This window comes from Colossoma macropomum, unplaced genomic scaffold (genome assembly GCF_904425465.1).
Source record: "Colossoma macropomum unplaced genomic scaffold, Colossoma_macropomum, whole genome shotgun sequence".
Taxonomy (NCBI): Eukaryota; Metazoa; Chordata; class Actinopteri; order Characiformes; family Serrasalmidae; genus Colossoma; species Colossoma macropomum.
This window is the reverse complement of record NW_023494810.1, coordinates 12093264-12118260: the sequence shown is the minus strand read 5'-3', so window position 1 is coordinate 12118260 and position 24997 is coordinate 12093264. Positions and strand designations below refer to the sequence as shown.

Sequence of the window (24997 nt, the reverse complement as noted above, 5' to 3'; positions counted from 1 at the left end):
TCATGATGATTCAACCAATAGAAATGCTCCAAAACTATATAACTTGAGTTATATTATAAGATAAAAACATTTTTGTCCTCTCCTGTAAAGTTACTATTTTGGAGATACATGTGTGTCTCTGGACAGCGACATTATGGTTCTGACTGAAAAACAATGTATATGGTGCCAGAGAGTGTTGGCAATGTTCATATAATAATAATAATAATAATACCCAACATCCAAGGACGCTGTACAAAGAATATTAAAATAAAGACAAAAACACAAAAAAGACAATGATAAAAGAACATTAAAAACACAGAAATAAATTATTTGGTAGAGCTAACTCACAGTTCACACAAAAGCTTTACATGTGTGCGTCTGGTTATGCCAGGGGTCACATCCCAAATGTTAAGAAGAGCCATTTTGTCCTTTTAACAAAAATCAAACCAAGCTGGGAGCCTCAACATTTTATGTTCATTTTACAGTCTTGGCTGTAAATATGTCTCAGTACGTGCTAATGCTTTTCTCGTATCTCTGGCAGGAAACTTTCCCAAAAGTGGAAGTTCCTTGTAAAATGTCTCTCAATGTTCTATTTTTTACGAGGCTGAAGTCACTTCTCATTCACCAGCTTCTTGTTCAAATTTTCCTATTCCAGCTTAAATGGTGCCTGAGGCGTCAAACATGGAGTATTAGCACTCTGTTTCAAACTAGTTCCTCATTCATTGTTCTGTTTTTGGATATTAGGGAAGGAAGTTTACATCATTCTCTCCAAACCCACTGTTTATGTTGATAATTATGAGCTGTGACCTTTAGTGGTGCTGCGTCAATATTTTTACTAAAGAATAGTGACTGTTGCTGTCAACTATGTAGGTTTGATTTTAATACTGTGGGAGCTACCATTTTTGCCCTGTCCTGAAGTTTGATTACACCTGCTTAACCAACTTTTCTTCTGTCTCCTCTTTGCACTAGATGTTGAACATGGCTGTGAGGATCTAATTGAGCATTTGTGAGGTCAGGTACTGATGTAGGATGGTCAGTTCTGCATCACTGCAGCTCATCCCAACGGTATTAGATGGAGCTCCATCACTCCAGAGAACAAAGTTCCACTGCTCCACAGCCCAATGCCTCTCAAAATAGATGGTTCCTCAAGGGTTTTTTAGTAAAGACAGCAGGAAACTTTTCTAAAGAACCCATGAACCACGAAGTATAGAACCATAAACATTCAAAGGACCATTGCATGCTTAAATGGTTCTTTGCATGGTGAAATCATTCTTCAGTTTGATGGAAACTCTTTTTTAAGAGTGTAGTTATCACTGATGGACAATTGCATGTATATAAGAGAGCACAGTTGTGTGATTTCTCTGCTCTTAGTGACTTGTTCCCACCTCTGATGTTTTATGTGACTAAGTTGCACGAGGATGTTCACCCTGACCTACATTTAATAAATCACTTTTGGCACAGATATTAGGGCAAATTTAGCTTGAACAAATACTGACTCAGCGGAAGTCAGCGCACAGTAAACTAACAGATGACTAACCATAGCATCCTGGTATTCTTCAGCGTAACAGGTCAGCAGTGAGCAAATTGTGGTCATCCTACACTCCCCACCCCATTACTGTCACTCAACATCTTTGTTCAGTAAAAGCATTAATCTTGACCCACTGTAAGCTGAGGTCTCATGTGCATTTATATTGCAAATTATCAACTTTACTATTGTGAACAGTTTGCAGCCATTAGTTCAGCCATTTTCTCAAAACATGATGTTGCAACATGCATATGTCTATTAAAGGATTTTGCTGAGTTTGTACTGTGGGCCAGTTCCACAGACTGGTGGAAAAAACAGCTGTGTGATCTCAGTCTGTCCTTAAGACTTGCCATTGTTTTCACAAGTTACAGACACTTGTTTCTGGTCATCTTCGTCTCTTCCACCTACAGCTGTTCCTGGCATAACTGACGTTTCCAAGGAATTGGTTCTTCTCATAACATGTCCAAAATTAGAGCTTCAGTTTGGATATCTGATCTTCATTTTGTTTGACTTCTCAAAAGTCTTCACCAACACCAAAGTTCAATGGCGTTAATATTTTTGTTGTCACTTTTGTGTTGTCCAGCTTTCGCATCTATAAAGATCTTGTGCAAGCTTTCTAAGTTTGTATTAAACATGGCCCTGCACCTGTTAAAACCACACACTGTTATAAGGTCTATTAGCACGACTTCAATACAGAGAAATTATAGCATAACATACAAAATGTGCCATAACTTTTGCACAGGATACATTTTTGGTTTTATTTGTCAAATTTAGTAAATAAACAGCAGTTGTGCACTAAATTGTGTTCTCTGTATAGGAGGTGTTCACTTATTTTCACTTAAAAAATCCACAAAACGTTTTTGACTGTGGTCACTAGATACTTTTAGGTGCGCACCAGATACTATGTGGTGAGCACTAGATATTATGTGGTGAGCACTAGATACTTTAGGTGTGCACCAGATACTATGTGGTGAGCACTATTATGTGTGCACCAGATACTATGTGGTGAGCACTACAGACTTTTAGGTGCACACCAGGTACTATGTGGTAAGCACCAGATGCTATCAGGTGAGCACCAGATACTATCAGGTGAGCACCAGATACTATTAGGTGAGCACCAGATACTATTAGGTGTGCACCAATACTAATGTACTGAGCACCTAAACTATTAGATAAACATACAATACACATAGTATCTGGTATTGGGTGCTTACCACATTTGTTTTACAAAAAACTTTTGGCCTACATTAAAAAAAAACACACTGAGAAGACATGTGTAGGTTCACTGGTGGTTTTGGATATTAAATAAAATGGCTATATTTGTGTTTTGTAGACTGGTTCCTATAACATATGAATTTGTTTAACAGACTGACCCAATCATAGCATCATGGTGAAGACCACCTGGAAGACTTGGTAGACACCAAAACTGCCCCATTCAGATAAACAGCACTTAAAGCTTTCATCTTTGAGAGAGAGGAGAAAATCAAGCTGCTTCAGATCTGAAAACATCCACAGGTGTTTCTGTCCATCCTTCCACACAACTCAGCGCTGTGGGTCTGAAAGGATGTGTAGCTGTCAAGAAGCCTCACTGAGAAAAGGAGACAGACACATCAAACAAAGAAGCTGAACAATGGACTGACCACCCCAGAGTCCAGACCTCAACATCACTGAATGTGTTTGGATTACTTCAGGAAATGATCAACCAACTTTTAAGACTGAACTGTGGAGGTGAAAAATAACCCTGCAGACTTCTTTTATGAACGGAAACCTGCCTTCCTGTTACTGTTCTAGCGATACTTTTCATCATTGTGTCAGAGTAGTGAATGATGAATGACCTGTGTATGATCACATGCTCATAAGTACTGATCAGCAAAGTGGTTAAGGGAGAGGATAAATCATGCGTCTGTTTCTGCACAACAGAAATAACTTCCTTTGTGGTTTAAAATGACTGTTTTCCTGTAACAACAAAAGTTAATCCTCCTGGTGTGAGTCAGGAATGTGGACTGGTTTATGGTGTGACTGCATGGTTTATAAGTCTCTCTCACGTTTGCCAGTATATTAATGTCCATCAATCAGGCAAATAAAATCAAACAAACAAACAAAAGTATTAGTATTTCAGTACACAGTCCTCAGAGCCAACCAGACGGTCCATAGTTTTGGTCTATTGCAGCCGACAACTGACTTTTTGCTCAAATGTTCTTTGTATACGTCACTGATTTTACATTTAAAGGGGAATTTTTATTAATTTCTCCCTCTGAAAGTTCTTTTATTACATAAAATGTAAATGAATATACAGAGCCCCTGAAGGGACGTGGTGTATTGTTTTTAGGTAAAAATCAGGTAAGCACCAGATAATATGTGGTGAGCACTAGAGACTATAAGGTGTGCACTAGATACTATGCGGTGAGCACCAGATACTATGTGGTAAGCACTAGATTTAGGCGCACACTAGATACTATCAGGTGAGCACTAGTGACAATTAGGTGCGCACCAGATACTATGTGGTCAGCACTAGAGACTATTAGGTGACACCAGATATTCTGTGGTAAGCATTAGATTTAGGTGCACCATATACTATGTAGTGAGCACCAGCTACTAGGTGGTGAGCACTAGAGACTATAAGGTGCACACTAGATACTATGTGGTGAGCACTAGATACTATGTGGTCAGCACTAGTGACCATTAGGTGCGCACCATATACTATGCGGTAAGCACTAGATTTAGGCGCAAACCAGATACTATCAGGGGTGCACTAGTGACAATTAGGTGCGTGCCAGATACTATGTGGTGAGTACCAGATGCTATGTGGTCAGCACTACAGACTATTAGGTGCACAATAGATATTCTGTGGTAAGCACTAGATTTAAGTGCACCAACTACTATGTGATTAGCACCAGATACTATGCTGTCAGCACTAGTGACAATTAGGTGCGCACCAAATACTGTGTCGTGCGCACCAGATACTATCAGGTGAGCACCAGATACTATAATGTGTGCGCCAATACTATGTAGTGAGCACCCAATTCTATTAGATGCGCACTAGATGCACATAGTATCTGGTTTGCACCACATAGTATCTGGTGCGCACATGATAGTGTTGGGTGCTTACCATACAGCATCTGGTGCTCACCTCACAGTATCTGGTGCGCACCTGGTAGCACTTGATACCTAAAATAAAATACACTACACCCCTTCAGGGGCTCCATATGAATATGATGCCTGATGCATTGTTTTAAATTTGATTTATGAAAAGCTTTTGGCCAAATAGCAAAATAGCCCCCAAAGAAAAACTAATAACTTTGCAGGATATTACCACTATTTTACAATCAACATCAATCCATATACAAACTCAGAAGACATGTAGGTTCACATGGTGGTTTTGGGTAGTAAATAAAATGGCTGTATTTGGTGACCTCTGGTTCCTATCACCACCACTGTCAGCAAGTTTCTGTACAATGAACCATTTCACATCACACCACTTGTAATGACTGTTTACGTCTCAACCACAGCATTATGCAGGAATAATTGAAAAATCATTGGAATTCTCCTTTAGGGACAATACCTCGCAACCCACACACCACTGTATGGGAATATTTTAGTTGATGTATGTGTAATTACATGTATTCATTCCATGTTCCTCTGCTAGTAAGGCACCCAAATTTCCCCTTGGGGATCAACAAAGTAAATCTATATATGTACATATATCTGTCTATGTGGGCCATCTGATGAGGCCCGAGTACTGGGCTGAGAAACACTGGTGCAACAGAAATGTCCTTTGCTTCATCCAGTGGGAAAATCAACACAAAATCAATGATCAAGCAACATAAGTACGAACATTCATCATTCTTTTTCAGTGTATTCATTCAAAGTGGATGAAAATTATATTATATACAGAAAAACATGCAAAAGCTGACCTACTTAGCTTAAATGGAACACCATTCCATATTTGTGAATAGCAGCTTAGCTTTTTTATGGTGGCACATCACTTACCAGGTGGATCCAGTTCTGGCTAGGCCATGGTCGCGCTGCGGGTTCTCTTCATGCCTGTGCGTAGACAGAGGTTTAAAAGAATAGCACAAGTCACATATGGAACCCATTTACCAATGCTGCTTGGGTAATTTAGTTTGTTGAAATATGGGCTTTTTGTTTTAAACAAGTCGTAAGAAGGTGCCCGATTTGCCGTTTCCCTGTCCAAGGCTGAAGGCTGGCTCTGGACTTCATGGAAATTAAAGCTTTGAAGACCAACTCAAACAAGTCCTTTTATACCTGAAGTCTTCCCTGGGCTGAAAGGGGAATTCCACCAATCTTTCAAAATGTCTGCATAACTTTATTGATAAGAGGAAAACAAAGTCTTACAGTGTGGCTCCAGTCTAGATAAGGTTACAGAATCAGAACTGTTCACAGTGGTGGTGATAGGAACCAAACGTCCACCTCTAAAAGCTCCCTCACAGAAAGTTATTACATGAAATGGTTACGACTACACAGCCTCACGACTCTGACAGTGTTTTACGGTAGTTTTGCTGTATTTTCTTTTATAAAACTCATTAATGCATGGCATTCTATGGCAAAGAACTACAGAATCACCACTATATTACTATTATCAATATTACATTTATATAATGGAGAGTTCTGGTCCTAAAATCTGACTGGCCCTGATTGATACACATTCAAAGCAGTTTTAATTCTTTAGTTACATGATCAACTTACAACAATTGATGTTATTCTGCTCACATGGACCACCAGGAGTACTTTTAGATAAAGGAAAGACCCTTGTTTGTTTACACTGAAGGGCTGACCGTTTGTTTTTTTAACAGCTAAGTTAGGCTAAAGTCAGCAGGCTAAACAGGGCTAAAAGATTGCTAACAGGCTAAACTGCTCATACTCAGGCACTGAATTTAAGGATTTACTGAAGGATTTTCTGTAAAACTGAAGAATAAACATGCTTTAAATGTTCATGTTTTAGTTAGATCTGCCTTAAGTTGTATCCCAGAGTGGGAAAACCGATGTGTGGCCTTGTTAGCTTGATGCTAACACAACGCAGGAAATCACTTAGAGTGAAAATTAGCATTATCTTTGAGGTGGTAATTTAATTTAGTGAGCAAAAACTACTTAAAAGGGCAAATGTTTCTGCTATATACACAGCTATATTATAATATTTTCATTATAATGTGATAAAAATGTAAAAGGTTAATGAAATGACTGCCAACTGACATTTCTAGTTAGCTAGTTTCTCCTTTAGCAGTCTATTAATTGGAAACGCTAACATTTTCTAAATGAATGATATCTCATTGTACTCACAATTATTACATATTAAAATAAAATTACATCTCAAATAACTTAAAGGGGAACTCCACCAATTTTTCCAAAATTCTAGCTACATACTTGAAGTTTTGAAATGTAAACAAAGGTTTTGGATAGTAAATAAAATAGCTGTGTTGTAGACATGGTGACCGCTGGTTCCTGTCACCACCGTGTAAAGAAATCTGAACGATTTCACACCAAACCACGCTAAATCACTCTGTTTACACCTCAGAGACTGACGTTTGGTGGAATTACCTTTTAAGACACTTTGAAATTGGTGGAATCTTCCTTTACTGTGTGTGGACATTCGGACCTGGTGAAGGTCTGACCTTTCCACACTTCACCCAGTCATAACACGAGGACTCAAACCCCAATAAATCTTCCTCAGGTTGGTTTGGCCGTGAAACGCTGCCTCGTCAGGGCAGTCAGGACAGTCAGGTCACCGCTCTGCCAGGTAAACATCAGCCTCACTGGGTTTGAGGGCTGCCTGGAAGTCTTTCTGCTGCAGTTTGGGTGCCAAGCTAGGAAAGAAAAACGAGCCATTTGCGTAAAGCAGTGGCGTAATCAGCGCTGAATGGTCGGGGACAGCAGCTATAACTTGGTGAGCAGCGGGATGTGCTGGGTTTTCAGTAATGACAGCAGCCCAGCTTCTGCGAAGCCTTCCAGAAGAGGAGTTCAGAAGGTAAGGCGGAGGCTGTGGGGAGTTTCTTTTAATGCCGAGCAGCTGTTCGAGTCCCGGGCTGGTCTGCTTGCTCATCGGAAATGCATCATTTCGCCTCAGCATGAGCGCAGATGACTCACTCCATTCCTTAACTTATAAAGCTCATGCATGGACAAGCTGAAGTTGGGGCTGCACGGCGTTAGATCTCCAGTGAATCCAAGAGCAGAAACCCCAAACCTTAGAAGTTAATCAACTTTAACGTAAACAGAAAACAAGATGGAAAACCTGTTGCAGCTGTCAGTCTTCCTGGCTGCTGCACTGTTCGCAGCGTCCACCACCGTAATGGACAGAAGAAATCAGTTCACAGAAGCAGTGGTAAGAACCAGGACGCCTTGTGTTTATCCTTATCATGCGTATGCTTTTCTGAGCAGATCTTGGATATCCTCAGTACTTATAATCACTTCTTATTGCATGTTTGATTACAAAGAGCATAATTAGTCCTGTTTAACTGGATTAGATTCATAGTTTTCGATGATATTTCTTAAAAAATTTTGCACTATTTTGTTTGTTCTACTCGTAAAAAAGATGGTTCTTCAAAACAATTGTTCTGTATAGCACCATGAACACTCAGTTAAACATTTGCATGCTTAAATGGTTCTCTGCATGCTGATATGGTTCTTCAGATTGATGGAGAATGTGTTGTATATGATTCTACTTAGCATCAAAAAAAGTGTTTTGTTGTTATGTGAACATATTGTAGCAATAGCAGAACCCTTTTTGTGCTATGTAGAACCATTTTTTTTTTAAAAAAGAACAAAACATGATCAGAAACACCCTAAAGAACCATTTCTCCATGCAGAGAACCATTTAAGCATGCATATGATTCTCTGAGTGTTCATCGTTCTTTTGTAGAACCATTGTCTTTCCTAAAGAATCCTTGAAGAACCATTTTTTTAAGAGTGTAACTTATCAGATGTCAGAAAAAAAATCATAAATAACTTCTTGAAGCATCATGATTACTATTATTATTACATTGTGCCATGTTGCCCACCTCTATTTTGGTGGTCTGTACTGTATGCAAAGTGAATCCCTCTGCTTTGTCCTTACTGAATGCAGACCTACCTGAGGCAGTTTGGATACCTCGACACTCCACTGGATGTAGAGGCCCAAGGACAGTGGAGCGATGAGGAAATACAAGAAGCCATCAGGTAAATAATGCACCTGTCCACAAAGTCAGTGAACGTTACCAAGATTTTTTTTGCTGATTTTTCAAGATTTCTGCATAATTAAATGGTTGAGGTGTAAACAAAGTCAGTGAGAGTGGTTTGATGTGAAATGCCTTAGGTTAGAGCTGGGGTGACCAAATCTCTCCTGGTCCTGGAGATCTACCACCCTGGAGAGTCCAGACCCAACACACCTGGCTGTACTATTTAGATGCCCCTGAAGGCCTTCGTTGTCTGGATCAGGTGTGCTAGATTTGGGTCAGAGCTAAACTCTGCAGGGTGGTGGATCTTCAGGACCAGGACTGAGCACCCCTGGTTTAGAGAAACATCTTCACAGTGGTGGTGATAGGAACCAGACGTCTTCCTACAAAAGCTCCCTCACAGGACGTTATTACATAAAATGGTTATGAATAGTTTTATGACAATAGCGCTAAAATAGTCCAAAGAAAACAAATTGTCCACTATTTTATCATTGTGGTGGGTTTGGATAGTAAGTAAAATGTGTGTTGTTGACATCACAACCCCTGGTTCTTATCTCCACCAGAGTCAGTAAGTTTATCTAGAATGACACATTTCACATTAAATCAGTTCTGAATGGCTGTTTACATCTCAATCACATCTCAGTTTTTCAGTGGAATTCCCCTTTTAGTCTCTTTCACCAAAATCTTCTTTGTTTTTTTCTTAAATGTGTTCTTGAGAAAGGCCCTAGGACCTTTCTTCAGTGCTCTTGAGTGTGTGTAGATTCTGTTCTTACCTAAAAACAAATCCCAAATACACTGGTGAATGTCAGAATCTTCGTAAAACTGCGTAATTGGGTTTTAAGAAGACATTCCTTCTTAAGAACGGTTGGTGAATGAGGCCCAGGAATGGAGGAATGAAGTTTTTTACTATCTGAATCTATACATATCTGAATGTTTGTGTAACTTCTTTCATGTTCCTGTTAGTCTCTTTCAGAAAGTGTCAGGCTTGCCAATCACTGGAAAAATCGATGAAGCCACTATTATGCAAATGAGGCAGCCACGCTGTGGTGTGGAGGACCCTTTCAACCAGAAGACTATGAGATACAGGAGGTTTGGTGGTAAGTAACATATCTCTCATACTTCTCATTTGTCAGCTCATTTTCCTGCTGGGCAGCTGTGGTATTTTTTAACAGAGAGTTTTCTTCATGCTGCAAGTCTGTACATGAGCTAGTGAAGGTCCTCTAATCTTGGCAGTGCATGCAGAACAGCTCTGGAGGGGTGGTTTGTAGCCTGTGTTCTTCATTCCAGGAAAATGACTCATCCTGGACCCTGCGCGTGGGACCGTTTTACTGTTTACTTTTACATTTTCAAGAGGTAGAATTTGTCCTGCAGAAACTGTTGACTGGAAAACTGAAATAATACTTATTATATGTAATAATATGTATGTTTCGGGCTCAAAAGCAGTTGCAACGCAGATTTGTGACTCTGTTCTTCCTTTGTTTTGCAGGAGTTTGGAGAAAGAGAAGCCTCACTTATCGTATCTATAACTACACCCCAGATATGGGGAAGGCTGCTACTCAGAGGGCCATCCGATCTGCCTTCAAGTACTGGAGTGACGTCGCTCCCTTAAGCTTCAAGGAGGTCGACTACGGCCGTCCAGACATTAGAATCTCCTTCCATGATAGGAAGGGATGTCCCTCACCTTTTGATGGGCCAGGTGAGTCAGAGACTATAAAGTTTTATGCAAAATTTGGGGTCAAATTTACACGTTTTGTTGATTTTCTAAGTGAAAATAAATGAACACATCCTTTACAGAGAGCACACTTCTGCACTTTGTAATGCACAGCTCCTTTTGTACAGAATTTTTGCATACTGGGGAAAAAATAAACCAAAAGTTATGGCACATTTTATATTTTAAGTTTTATTTTTTGCAATATGTTAAAATCAGCAAATGAATAGAAACTGTGCGATGAAATTTTTAAGTTTATTTAATAAACAGGATGTGTTCACATAGAAAATCACTGAAACATGTAGTTTGGGTATTCAAATCTTTGCATATGAGTGTATATACTAGGTGTGGGCAAGACTCTTCAAAATATTTTCTCATATGTGTGTATATATATATATACATATATATATATATATATATATATATATATATATATATATATATATATATATATATTTATTCAGTGCTTCACATGCTGTGTGTCACTATTTAATCAGAGACAGTTTTGCTCTCTTAGACTCCGAAAATTGTCAGGATTGAGGTTCATGTATCATCATATTGCACATCCCTCTTAAACGCTACTATTCAAATGATGGGAATCAATGTTTTAAATAATATAAAACCAAACACATTCATAAAATGATTCTAATATCCTCGTCCTGTTCAACTTCACAACTTTAAAATAATTAGAAGGACAGTAAAAGAGAGAGTTAAAGTGAAGAGTGTCCAGACTGAAGCTACGGCTACAGATGATTTTAACAAGACTGAGAAAGCTGTACAGTGATCGAGGAATGATGAGAATTCAGTTTTTAGTAAAATAAATATGCAGAATGCAACGCATTGCTAAAATGGAGATCAAAGATAAGTTAACAAAAATGTATGTGAACAGATTACAGTGGGGTTTTTATTAATTTTATTCACTTCTTGTTCTCAGAATTTTTGAAATATTGAAAAAAAAAGTAAACAAGAAAACCTTTTGGTGAATAGTTTATATATAATACCTAAATCTACATTGTATGAGTTGCAATAAGAATAACAGGTAAAAAACCTGTTTTAGATGTTTAGATGCTTTAGAGATGATGTACAGAGAATATTATTGTATATCTCTATAAAATTAGTTTGTTTTACAGTCACTCACCAGGGCTTTAGAGAAGTTGACCTATATTATTTAAGCGCTGGTCTATATTATTTCAGATGCAGTAGGAAGGTTTTGGAGTTAATTCGAAAGCTTGAAAGTTTTTACTTTAAAACCAATGTTCCTTAAACTATGAGCTCAGATCCTAAGGTACTGCCAGTGGGTAACCTCAGAAGAACCTCTACTGGAACGCCAGGGATAACACAGCAAAGACGTTTTACGGAAGGCTAGTCTTAAATTATCTGTCTTGAATCACTTGTTTTAAAGCCTTTGACCACAACTGTCGCAACTACAGGCCAACGAGGCAGTGGTCACCAACCCTGGACATCTACTGTTGTACTTACAACACTTCATAGCCTTTTTAAATGTGTGAGTTGTTTACAAACCTCAGAAAAAAAAACAAGCATCATAATCCATATTGTGTATCATAAAAATGACTGCAAATATCGTGATGTTATATATTTGCTTTTTCACCCACTCATAATTGGAACTGCACTCTGGTCTCCAAGTGGAGAGTTTTGCTGAGAGATGTGTCTAGAACTCAGCTAGAACGCAGCTGTAGCTAAAGCTTAAAGTAGAGCGAAGTAAATCTGCGCTCTCGTTTATATTGTTTAGCCTATACTAGCACATTATCACAGACTGACACATACTGGACATTAAATGTTGCGGCTCCCAAGGTGGTTTGACTTTGTTGAAAGGCAAAATGGCTCTTCTGAACATTTGGGTTGTGACTCCTGACCTAACCTGGCTTTTAACGCAGAGGGAGCCGGTCGGATTTCTCGCTCATTCAGTAGTGTTTTTGTTATGTGCCGCCACAGACTGTCCGGGCGCTGCACTTACCCTCTTCCAGATCCGCCTTTTGCATTCTGTCAACATTACATTATAAATTAAATATTTAGAAAATCGATTTTTGACATTTATGAATCGATTCAGAATCGCTCACGTCCGCATCGCGATGCATCTAAGAATCGAGTTTTTCCCGCACCCCTATTGTGGATATTGTCTATTGTTAAAGAACACTGGCCAAGTGCTTATTAAAATGAGGGCATTATTAGTGCTACATAATTGGACTAATCCAGTACAGTATGTGAAGCATTGAATAAAACTTATTGGGCCTCATTCACCAACCGATCATTAGAAGAAATGTCTTCTTAAAACCAACTTATGCAGTTTTTACGAAGATTCTGACATTCACCAATATTTTCTTATTAGGGATTTGTTCTTAGGTAAGGACATAATCTACACACACTCAAGAGCACAAAGGTGTGAACAGTTCTGTGGTTTAAAAATGCCATGAATCTGACGTAGACTTTTTCTTAGGATCTTTCTCAAGAACAAATTTAAGAACAAACTTAGGAAAAATATCGGTGAATGAGGCCCAGAGTTTTCATGGCTGTTTTTAAACATGGCATTATGAGTCCTTTGTGTCTATGTGTAAAAATATTGCAATGCGAAGTGTAAACAGTCATTCAGAGTGGTTTGGTGTGATATGGTTGATTGTAGAGACTGATTTCTTTACAGTGGTGGTGATAGGAACCAGGGGTCGCCATGACTACAACACAAATACAGACATTTTATTTACTATCCAAAAATATGGAACTGATGATAGAGAAATAGTTATAAATCTGAAAACAAAAGTTTTCTTTGGGGACTATTTTGCCTTGTAACACCCTTCAAGTACCTCTCCACCGTGAATGGATTAAAATAAATTAATTACATTACATTTTAGACCAAAGTCTTACTAGAAAACTATCATAAAACAATGTCTGAGGCATCAGGCAGTGTATTCATAACCATTTCATGCAATAACTTTCTGTGAGGGAGCTTTTAGAGGTGGACGTCTGGTTCCTATCACCACCACTGTAAACAATTCTGACTCAGTAAGTTTCTCTAGAACGGAGCATTTCACACCAAACCACTCTGAATGGCTCTGTTTACATCTCAAATGTTTAATCATGTAGAATGTCATGTAGAGTTTCCCTTTAAGTTACTGTGATTTTACCACAGCTAAAGTGGGTTTAAGGGGTTCTAAGAACAGCAACAGTATAATATATGATAAATAAATTTATTATATTATATCCGCATAAATAACTTCTATTTTGCAATGTGTAATGTGTGTATATCACCCACCCTTAACTTTGTGCTAAGTGCTTTGAAGTGGAGGCTAACACTGTAACTGAATTATTTCTTTAACAAAAAAATGTTTGATAACTAATTGAGGTTACAAGTGACACATTACACATGCTAGTTTTAGGCTGGAATGCCTCTTTAAGTTATCATGTTTGGCTGCTTTATTAAAACCCCAGCCATGCTAATCTACCAGCCAGTGCAGTTATTAATCCATGTTTCTTAACCTGCTGAATCCCGTCCTGTCCGTAGGTCATGTACTTGCTCATGCTGAAGCACCTCCTTCAGGGATCGTCCACTTCGATGAGGATGAGTTCTGGACGGAGGGCAAGTACTACGGCTCCAACCTGCGCATTGTCGCTGCTCACGAGATAGGCCACGCCCTCGGCCTCGGCCACTCCCAGTACAAAAGCGCTCTTATGGCTGCACACTACACCGGCTATCAAGCCAACTTCAGACTGCACCCTGATGACATCAGAGGCATCCAGGCTTTATATGGTAATTATACAAAATAATCTAGTCTTTAATGGTGAAAAGGGAACCAAGGGCTGGATTCACGAAAGAAAATCTGCTTAAATGTGTTTTTGGTGATACTTTATTTTGATGGTCCTTTTTAGATGAAACAAACACTCAACAGACTCTCAGTAACATGTCAAAAATATGTGAGGGTTAGGATCAGGTTTTGGTTTGAGGTTAAGGTTAGGGTTAGGATTAGGGCCAGCGTTAGGATTAGGTTTTGGGTTGAGGTTAAGGTTAGGATTCGGATTACAATATTAACATTACATCTACTTAATGTAAGTAATGTATCAACAGAACATCTTCAAGATATTTACTTCAATGTATTCAGATGCTTCACTACTGCTACTTCACTGCTATGTTGTTAATGTGTTACTGATAATCTGTTCAGAGTTTATTAATCATCTACAAAGGACCGCTCCAAATAAAGTGTTACCCAGTTTTTTCTTAATCCATTCTTAAGAAAAAAGTTATGAAAAATTGTTATTCTTCAAATAATGTCTCAAGAATTCTTTTTCTTCGTCTTAAGTATTTTCTTAAGAAAATTTCTAAGAATAAGTGAAAACGTGTTCTTAAAAGTTTTCTTAACCTTACAATGGCCTCACACTTGTCTTAGGCTGTAAGAGCTGATGAGGTGAGAATCTAAATTTATCTGCTCCTTCTGCCCATCCTCATCTCTTGCTTTCCACCGTCACTCCACAATTATCGTATTTTTGAAGGAGGTTTTTTTTCTGTTGGCTGTTTTTTCCATCATCACCTCTAGTTCTTGTTTGCTAAAATTTTTAAAGACTTGGTTTGATGTTTTTTCTCCATTTTGCTCCTCTGAGCGGATTAAACTAAATAATGGAAATAACAGTTAAAACAAATCCAAAATATATGAAAGGGTAAAATGCAACAGAGCCTACATGAGAAAATAATAAAGATTTCCTATGAAAATCTGAAGGAAATGATTAAGATTATCTTATAAGAACATTTGAGAACTTCTGAAGTTTTTCTTTCCGAACTGGGCCTCACTCACCAACCGTGCTTAAGAAGAAATTTTTTCTCACTTATGCAGTTTTCACGAAGACTCTAACATTCACCAATGTTTTCTTATTTGGGATTTGTTCTTAGGTAAGAACAGAATCTACACACACTCGAGCACAAAGGTGCGAACAGTTTTATGTGGTTTAAGAACACGTCATGAATCTGACGCAGACTTTTTCTTAGGACCTTTCTCAAGAACACATTTAAGAACAAACTTAGGAAGATATTGGAGAGTGAGGTCCAATGTTCTGAACTTCTTACTGTTTGTCCTAAGAACCTTCACAAGTTTTTTTTTGAGAAAGCTTTTGTGAATCTGGCCCCTGTAGTTTTTTTAATGACATGTCTTTAGTTGACTCATTTGAAGTGATTGAAGCATGTCATTAGCATAAGTTTAGGGGCATAATTGTTTATGATGTGAAACCATTTTTTTATGAAATACTCTAAATGACTAGGCATATCAAATTAGCACGAGATGAACGGAAGTAAAATATATTGTGTGATACTAGAAATTACAGATGTAATTTTCAGATATCATTTTCAGGTACCAGAACAGTGTTTTATGTTGTATACAATATAAAACGAATAGCACTGTAAATACATTGGATCCTTAGATTACATCATAATCCCAACAGTTTGAAGACATTTCTTCTGAAATGAAGGGTATTAATAGTGAGTTTGCCCCTTTTTGCTGCAGTAACAGCCTCTGCTCTTCTGGGAAGGCTTTACACTAGATGTTGGAACATCGCTGTGAGGATTTGATTGAGCATTAGTGAGGTCAGGTACTGATGTTGGTTGGATGGTCAGTTCTGGATCATCCCAAAGGTATTGGATGGAGCTCAATCACTCCAGAGAACGTAGTTCCACTGCTCCACAGCCCAATGCTGGGGGGGTTATACCCCTCTAGCCCACATTAGGCATTGGTCATGGTCACCTTAGGCTCATGTGTGGCTTCTCCAGAGTGTCCCAGACTATTAGCAGTGCTTTTCTATGGCTGTGTGCGCACCTCAAAGTGTCTGAATTGACTAACTAGAACGAGTGTCTGGATACTTTTGGATACATTTTTATTGTGCATACCACTTATTCCACCACTCTTTTCCATTCAGGTAAAAGAATCTCAAGCACAACCACAGATGAAAATATTTATACCACGTACCCCACAACCATATCACCTTTTCCGAGAGGAGAGGTTCTAGATCCATGTGATGCCAAACTTGACGCCATAATGCTGGGTAAGAGAGAGAAAAACCGCAGCTCTCCGAAACAGGATTATGCCATGAGGTTTATTTGTACTAGAATCACCATAAAACATTGTTTTGATTCATAACAGGTCCTTGGCGCAAGACCTTCGCTTTCAGCGGGGACTATGTGTGGACAATAACAGATATGGGCCATAACCCTCCCATGAAGATCAGCCAGCTGTGGAAGGGGCTGCCAGGGAACCTCAATGCAGCTGTGCACTCTCAGAGAACCAACAAGACCTACTTTTTTAAAGGTTTTTTTAAAACCTTTTTCATACAAATAGGATAGAAATTTATCATAATATCATAATAATTATAATGATTAAAGAGCGCATTCTGATTCCTGAGTGAATAAAGAATAAAATTAATAAAGGCTTAATAATTGTTTATTTAGTCATTTTCACGTCTCCACTAAATATAACGTTTGATAGTTTGTTGGACAATTTGTCTGAATTTAATCACAGGGCAGGAAATAGGATGGAGCGTCATAGTTTTAACGAGACAGGATGTGATCTTTGTGCTATGATGCTTTTGGAAAATGTATCAAAGCTGCGTTCAAACGGCTGCATTCTGCATCACATGATTTTATTTGGCTGTTTAATGACTAACAAACGGTTCATTGTGAGTCATTTTGTTTCTGGGTATTCAGCTTAAAACACAGAGTAATGACTCTTAGATTCGTCATCATAGAAGACGTGAATGCGGTAACTCTTACTAGATACACTTTCCAGCTTTGCTTACTATGACCAGTGTACTTAGAGTGACCAAACAGAATGAATGTAAGTCACTGCTGTTACTCTGCAGTCTGACTGCAGTCAAATTTCTTCAGCAGAAATATTTGTGTGACTAGAGGAATAAACACAACTGATAGCAAACAGCAGCACTCGTATACAAACCAAGGCATTCCATCTATGCTAAATGAATATGCCTGGATGCAATGCAGTTTCATATATATATGTACAGTTATATGCAAAACTCTGGGCACCCCAGTGAAAATACATTAGCACATCCTCAAAAATGGCAACTTATTTACACTTAGAAAACAAATTAAAATTTGACTATATATATGTATACATATAAATACGTGTGTGTGTGTATATATATATATATATATATATACGTGTGTGTGTGTATATATATATATATATATATATATACGTGTGTGTGTGTATATTGGGCTAATTCTGCAGTTGGAAAACCGTTAACAGTTTAGAATGTGCTTCTGTCGTTTTTATTGCTGTTTGGATTTTCATAATGCCATTGATTATAAGATAAAATAATTGGTTAAAATTTTCATGATTAATTGTCAATAATTAGTTGGCAATTTGCATGAATTTCTATTGGTTGGCCTTTTTTAAAACCTCAGTTACGTGATTAATCATGAAAGTAGTTTATACAGTTATCAGAATTATGGATAGTGAGGGCCTCTCTGTAACAGTGGATAGTGAGGGCCCCTCTGTAACAGTGGATAGTGAGGGCCCCTCTATATAAACACCTTCAAAAACTTTGTGTTCTTTATCCTTTATGCTTCTCTCCAGGTGACAAAGTATGGCGGTTTACAAATTTCCTGCTCGACTACAGATACCCTAAAGAGCTGAGGAGGATCCCTGCCAACATTGATGCAGCCTTGTATTACGAGAAGAACAAGAAAATCTTCTTTTTTAAGGTACTGCACAGCCACGTGGACAGCTGCCCAAGTTCCACCAGCTTTTTCCATATTTGTACACCGCAGCTGTAACTCAGGACCACAAGGAGGCAGTCACGCTACATCTATACACACACACTGACTTCTAGGCAGCCCCTAATTATGAACTACATCCAGTGTGATTATTTTGAGTCAGAGCGGTTGCTAGTGTGATATTTTATTGCCCTCCTTTTTTCACACATGAACTTTCCATCTTACACAGCACTAGGAGTGTATCAGCATACATTACAGTGACCGTTCAGCAAATTAAATTCTCCCCTTACAAGTAATACAGTCAACCATCCAAGATATGCTTTTTCAGTTTTGCACTGGGGCTGAAGCTAATATGGCTAACAAATAATGGAAGCTTATATACACCAATTAACATTGTGATAACTGTGCAGTGATGTGCAAATCTTTGGGCCCCCCTGGTTAAATTACATGTTTTGTTGAAAAGTGAAAATAAGTCAACACATCCTCTAAAGAGAACACATTTTAATGCAGAATTACTGTTTACTTACTGATTTTAACATACTGCATAACAATAAAACATGCAGAAAATGCCATTTGAGTGTGCTCTCTGCAGAGGATGTATTTATGACTTATTTTCACTTAGGAAATGAACAAAACATGCAGTTTTAGGGGTATTTAAACTTTTGAACATGCCTTAATTATCACATTTGCCTCAAACTGTGCCGAGTTGTTCAGTAGATTAAAAACTAGAGATGTGATGATTCACAAAATTCATAATTTGGCTTGATATTAGAATCAGAATCAGGCTTTATTGGCCAAGTATGTTTGTACATAGAAGGAATTTGTCTTCAGTTACGCAGTAGCTCACGGTAACACAGTAACTAAGGCTGGTACTGTGGTCTCTCAAGTTCATAAATTTTTCAATACAACCAAAAATACAGAGTGCCTGAAAATCTGCCTTAGGTTATTGGCAGTGTTTACATTTTCATTTATTAGAGTATTCAACATTACAAAAACTAGCCACAAGCTAATATACCCAGATAGCAAGCATTTATCGGTCTGCTAGCTTGATAAGGTCGGCACCCCCACTGACTGTTTGCCACTGCTGGTCCACCCTCGGACCACCCAGATTACTGTCCTGCATACAAGCTGTAACTAGGTTTTAATCTCCTTAAACTGATTTTAAATGTACAGAGCCTTTTATTTTGGAAAATAAACTAAGACAAATATTACAAACAACTGAGAGGAAAAAAATAAATTATTAGGTCTAATATGAAATGGTATATAACTAAAGAAATGATGTATAACTAAAGAAAGAAGAAAAGGAAAAATGAGTAAATTGCACTGTGAGTGGAAAATGAGCAATGATAAGTGGAATTTTGTCTAATACTCTGCTTAAACACCGGTGGGCCGCCCAGAAAATGCTGAGCATAATGCCACTGGACCGCCAGCTTTGCCGTCAGCAGGCTGACGGTGGTCCACTATCCTCTTGCTATCACAGGTATTAGCTTTTCCTCCCTGCTCTCGGTTTTAAGGTAAAAAGGAAGCAGTATTTTCAGTGATGCAAGGGTCTGGGCTCATTATGGGCTGTTTTTTTCTTTTTTTATATTTCATTCAGTACAATCAGTATTAAGCCGAGTATTACAAACTACTAGAGGGCAGCAGGCCACTGTTGGCCCACTGACGGCAAATCTGACGACCCACTGGAGTTTTGCTCAGCGTTCTCTGGGCGGCCCACCAGTGGTTAAGAAGAGTATTTGACAAAATGCTGCTTTTCAGCGCTCATTTTTCACTCACTGTCCAGTTTACTTATTTTTCCTTCATTTCTTTTGTTCTCCTTTGTAAGTTAGTTTAGTAAATCATTTTAATCAAGCACAGTGTCAGCAACAACATTTTCAACAAAATCGTTTATATTAGGCCTAGTCTTAGTTTTTTCTCTCAATTGTTTTAATAATTGTCTTAGTTTATTTTCCAAAATAAAAGTCTATGTGCATTTAAAATCTGTTTGAGGAGATTAAAAAGTAGTTAGAGCTTGAACACAAGACAATAATCTGGGTGGTCCGAAAGTAGACCAGCAGTAGCATACAGTCAGCAGGGTGCCAACCTTATCAAGCCAGCGCACCAATATATGGGACTTTTATTAGCTCCAGTAGGCCTATGTGGAATGTGTTATTCAATATCTGTGTGTACTGCATTGAGAGGCTTATATTGAACAAGACAATATCATATGTTGTATTTCTACAGTCCTACTAAAAACCTGTCTGCCATCTTGAATTGTGTCCATTTATATAATTGGTGAGGTTTAAGCTTTCATTGCTTGTTAGCATCAGCCTTGTAGCTCCAGTGCAGAACTAGAGATGCAAACTTCAGACTCCAAACATGCCTTGGCTGATGGACTGCATTGGTTCGATGAGTGAAAACTGTGTACATTTTTGGAGAAGTCTGAGTTTCCTGCCTCTCTTCTTTCTACAGGGTTCAGGTTATTGGCAGTGGGACGAAATAGCTTACAATGACCTCAGCATCTATCCCAAGCCCATTTCCCGCCTTTTCACTGGCATCCCATCCAATCCTGACGCAGCTCTCACGTGGGCCAACGGAAAGATCTACTTCTTCAAGGGTGACAAGTACTGGCGCATGAGTAACCAGCTGATTGCTGAACCCGGATACCCCCTCAGCAAGCGTGAGCGCTGGATGAGATGCAACCAGTGAACCACTAGAGGGCAGCAAAGACCTTGTGAGAACACTATGCTTCAGAATGGGGTGTCCGCAATACTGTCACTGTACAACAAGACTTTTGGGTTTTAGAAACACAAGCTACGTGATTATAGCTGTTTTGGGCTGAGAACGGTTAACACTCGGGTTCCTCTCATGCAGGCCTGAAGGACTCCTTTACTCAGCTCTTGAAGTCTCAGTTCAGTCGTGTTATTACATGGGTGCTCATTTCAGGGAACGGACTTCAAACATACTGTCGGTGCACTGAGAAAGAGTTGAATACACTTGAGTACATTTGCCACGTGTATTATAGTGTTTTTCTGTAGCAAAAAGTGCCTTGAGCTTTTCATGGGTAAACGCTCAGGCCGTTCTCAGGCAAGATGGGGGATTTTTATATATATATTTGTTTTATTTCAGTTCACATCACTCAGGCCTGTTGTTTGATTTAGTTTTGCTCAGAAATTTTCACCAAGTACTTTTACAAAAAGCAAATGAAACAAGTTTTATAAAGAAAAAAGTAATCATGTCATGTTTTTTGGCCCTGAGCCAAAGTACCAAAGACTGTATGCGGGCAAGAGATTTTGTTATTGGAGTGAAACGCTCTGCTTCTTTCAATGTAGCTTCATCGTTTCTGTATGATTCTCTAAGCTTTATAAGGCAAATCTGCATCTTATAATTATTAGCATTCCAGATTAGATTTGATACGTCTGATGTTCAGTTATGTTAACTAATAAATTTTAAACATACAAGCACAAAAGAAACCTTGGCATGTTTTTTTCTAGCATTTTCATCATCATTAAATGACTAATTTGGTGAAAATACTGTATATTGCAAGTATTGCAAATTGCATGTTTTATGCAATGTATTTTCTATGTGAAAATAAGTTAACATCCTCTACAGAGAACACTAAAATACTAAAACTTTTTCTGCAAATTTTAGTGCATAATTTCTATTTATGTGCTGAGTTTAACATATTGATAAAAATAAGACAAAATATAAAACGTGCAGTAACTTTTGCACAAGCTCCTTTTTATGTTTTGTTTTTTCCTCTTACCATGTTTAATTCAGCTAATAAATAGAATTTGTGCTTTAAAATGTGCATAAAAAATGGACAAAACTACAGTTTTTAGCTATCGCTGCTGTCAGAAAAAAACCTTGTATCTCCAAAATGACAAAAACTACTTTAATTTTTGATGCAAGTCAATGGAACCAGACTTTTTTCCCCCCAAGTACAGGGTGATTCAAAAAAGATTCATCTGATTTCAAAGCGGCATATTTTTACAACCGTGAGGCACCTAGGAACCAATCACATACCAACTGAAAGACGGGGTCATCGAGTTTCTGACTGTCACTGGAAGATGGCTCCCTTCAGTCTGAGGGGAGATGGAGACCCCTGAGCAGAAAGCGTTTTCTCCACTTCAAGAAGAGTGAATCAGTCATAACTGTGCAACGTGACTTTTGTTGGCAGTGAACCTCCAACAGCTCAGAGCGTTCGTCGTTGGTTCCACAACACTGGATGATCTCTGAAATCGCATTGAAAGAGCCGTGAGTACAGAGACCCCCGACATGCTCAATCGAGTATGGGACGAATTTGACTATGGTGTTGATGTTGTCCACACAGCTGGAGGAGGTTCATACTGAGCACTTAAAAAATTACATAATAAACTTTATGCTCATTTAAACCATTTACAACTTACTGCATTGTTCTGTAATGATTTACAAGTGAAATAAATAATTTTGAAATGAATCTTTTTGAATCACCCTGTATTTTTGGGCTGTTTCTGTTGGTCTGTTCATTGTGAAATTTACACACAATATAAAGGGCGACAAACATTTTCAAATTATGCAAAAAACTGAAAAACTGATAAAAATGGAGATAGGAGGTTTTATTCTGACTGCAGGGATGTGCAGCATACTAAATCTGCTAAGTCTGTTAGACATTATTGAGCACCTCCACATGCGCTTTAGACTACATTAGCCACGTAGCTTCAGTGCAAAACTAAAGCACATTTCACACAGCAAACACGATCAAAAACGTGGTGTACGAGGATAAAACTGTGCAGATTGGGTTTATTGCCAAACTACTCAACACAAGGAGTTCTTATATATAATGACACTGTATTGATTTAAGCCTTTTCTTCTTCAAGCTAAACACACCCAGCGCCTCACACAGGCTCCAGACAGAGTATGATGTCACTCCAACAGCTAATGAGAAACAGCTATCATAAATAAATGCATGATGTCAAATTAGGTGCAAGCCATGTGTTTAGGGATCATTTCACTCAACTGTGTGAACAGAGTAGCTTCATACTATAAGATGGCTGTGATGTAATACGGCGGGTGTGGTTTTCAGACACAGGCCTTCGAAAAAAAAAACACATTTTAGGAAAGTATGTATTTCTTTGTCAGGGAAAGTGGATAGCTCTTTGTGGGGCCCACAATTAACTCTAAGCTGCAATTTCATGCTTTTGTCCACCCAGTTTATACGCTGGCAGGTTGGAGGGCCAGTCCCACAAAATATAAAAATATAGGGACACTCCAAAGTGAAAAATGTAACCATCACTACTTCTGCTGTAAACATGCGTACTCGCCTCCTAGGTAGACTCAGGAGGTTCTCTGGTTTAAAGATGAGGAAAACCCCCTTTTGATGATGCGTCTTGAAGGTGGGTGGAAATTCTGAAAAACTACACCTGTTTTTTATTGGGTTTTTGGGGGTGGGGTGCTAATGCACAAAGAAGCTTGACAGCTAATGTTCCTGCTAGCAAGCTGGAAATCACAAGTGTAGTTAGGAGCCGCTACATCAATGAATTTCTAATTCTTGGAAATGGTTCACATTATTTGCGCAATGCATGCTGGGTCGTGTAGTGAAAGAACACTGATGGATGAAAAACACAAAAATGATACAAACATTTTAAAACTGATGACAGAATTACATAACATGGCATAACATGAAATGCTACACTCTTAAAATGATGGTCCTTCAAGGCTTTTTTAGAAAAGAAAAGTGGTTCTATATAGAACCATGAACATTTAAAGAACCCTTTGCATGATTAAATGGTTCCTTGCATCCAGAAAGATTGATGGAGAATGTGTTGTAGATGGTACCATAACGAACCTTTTTAAAAAGAATGTAACTGCTGCACCATTTAAGGTGGAACAGGAAAATTCAAACAAGAATCTGGTGAATGCGAAACTGACATCAGCTTCATGACTTTATAGCGTTCAACAGTTTCTTGTTGCAGATTAAACGTATCAGGAAACCAGCTGGAGTGATTATAAACACAAATAAGTCCATTTGTCTCCAAATTATCGATGTTCGTCTTAAATCTTTCTCTTTGCCCTTTTCGCTACTAGCTAGGCAAGACTGTTATCTGTGACACTATGGTGACCAGGAGTCTGTGCACCAACCTTCAGGGTTAAAGGGTGAATTAGCAGTTATACATTAACTTCAGTGTTTAAGACCATTTATTGTTAAAACTGTGTTAAACGATCAGCAGAGCTTCATTTTACTGCAAAGGAGGATTATTTTATTTTTTACCTGAAAATCTAATTCTGCTGTGGAGCCACAACAGAGCTGTAAAAGAGCCACATTTTGCCGACCCCTAATCTAGACTATAGTTTTGTTTTAAAAATTGACAGAGAATCTTATTTTGGCCAAAAAAAAAATAAGTGTATACTTTATAAAATCATATAATATCAGTGCAAGTGAATCAGCACCTTGAGACAAGTTGATGTAGTTGTACCCCCTACTGACTGAATATATTTGCTGTCAGTCAAACAGGATGTGAATACAGCCACGACAGTCTAGTTTGAACAAATGAACCAACACCGCAGTAATACTGGTTTATAGACTTCATAAGTTTTTATAAACATATTTATAGAAACTCAGATTCATGTCATTGTCTTAAGAAAGCAACAATAAGAGCATTGAGTGTGATTTACTTGGTAACAGTGACTGAAATGACAGATGGTAAAAGAAAAGTAATAAGGCACTGAGAGAACACAGTCTTACACAATGAGTTTTTGCGTCTCATGTAGCAGAACCAAAATGGAAACTACAAAATTCTCAATTTCACCACAAGGCACTGATTAATAGAATTTTAAGTGCACTCAAAAGTCTGCTTCAGTCTGTATAGGCTCACTAACTTCCAGCAATCTCAAGGTATTTTAGTTTACAGAACGCTTAGTGTGCAGCTGAGCACTGAAAA

The 24997-nt window shown here is 38.3% G+C and overlaps 1 protein-coding gene across 1 annotated transcript; it reads left to right on the top strand.

Moving 5' to 3' along the window:
• Nucleotides 1-7585: 7585 nt before the first annotated feature.
• Nucleotides 7586-21669, top strand: mmp19 (matrix metallopeptidase 19). Its single transcript, XM_036559498.1, has 9 exons — nucleotides 7586-7841; nucleotides 8583-8674; nucleotides 9634-9767; nucleotides 10157-10366; nucleotides 13893-14138; nucleotides 16286-16411; nucleotides 16510-16674; nucleotides 17959-18086; nucleotides 20550-21669. Exons 1-9 carry the CDS (start codon nucleotides 7743-7745, stop codon nucleotides 20784-20786), a joined length of 1437 nt encoding a protein of 478 aa, XP_036415391.1. The 5' UTR covers nucleotides 7586-7742; the 3' UTR covers nucleotides 20787-21669.
• The last annotated feature ends 3328 nt before the right edge of the window (nucleotides 21670-24997 follow it).

Coding starts and splice junctions, on each gene's coding strand:
- mmp19 (XM_036559498.1), top strand. CDS start 7,743: ATGGAAAACCTGTTGCAGCTGTCAGTCTTCCTGGCTGCTGCACTGTTC. Junction 14,139..16,285: donor AGGCATCCAGGCTTTATATG/GTAATTATACAA, acceptor TTTTCCATTCAG/GTAAAAGAATCTCAAGCACA. Junction 16,675..17,958: donor CAAGACCTACTTTTTTAAAG/GTTTTTTTAAAA, acceptor GCTTCTCTCCAG/GTGACAAAGTATGGCGGTTT.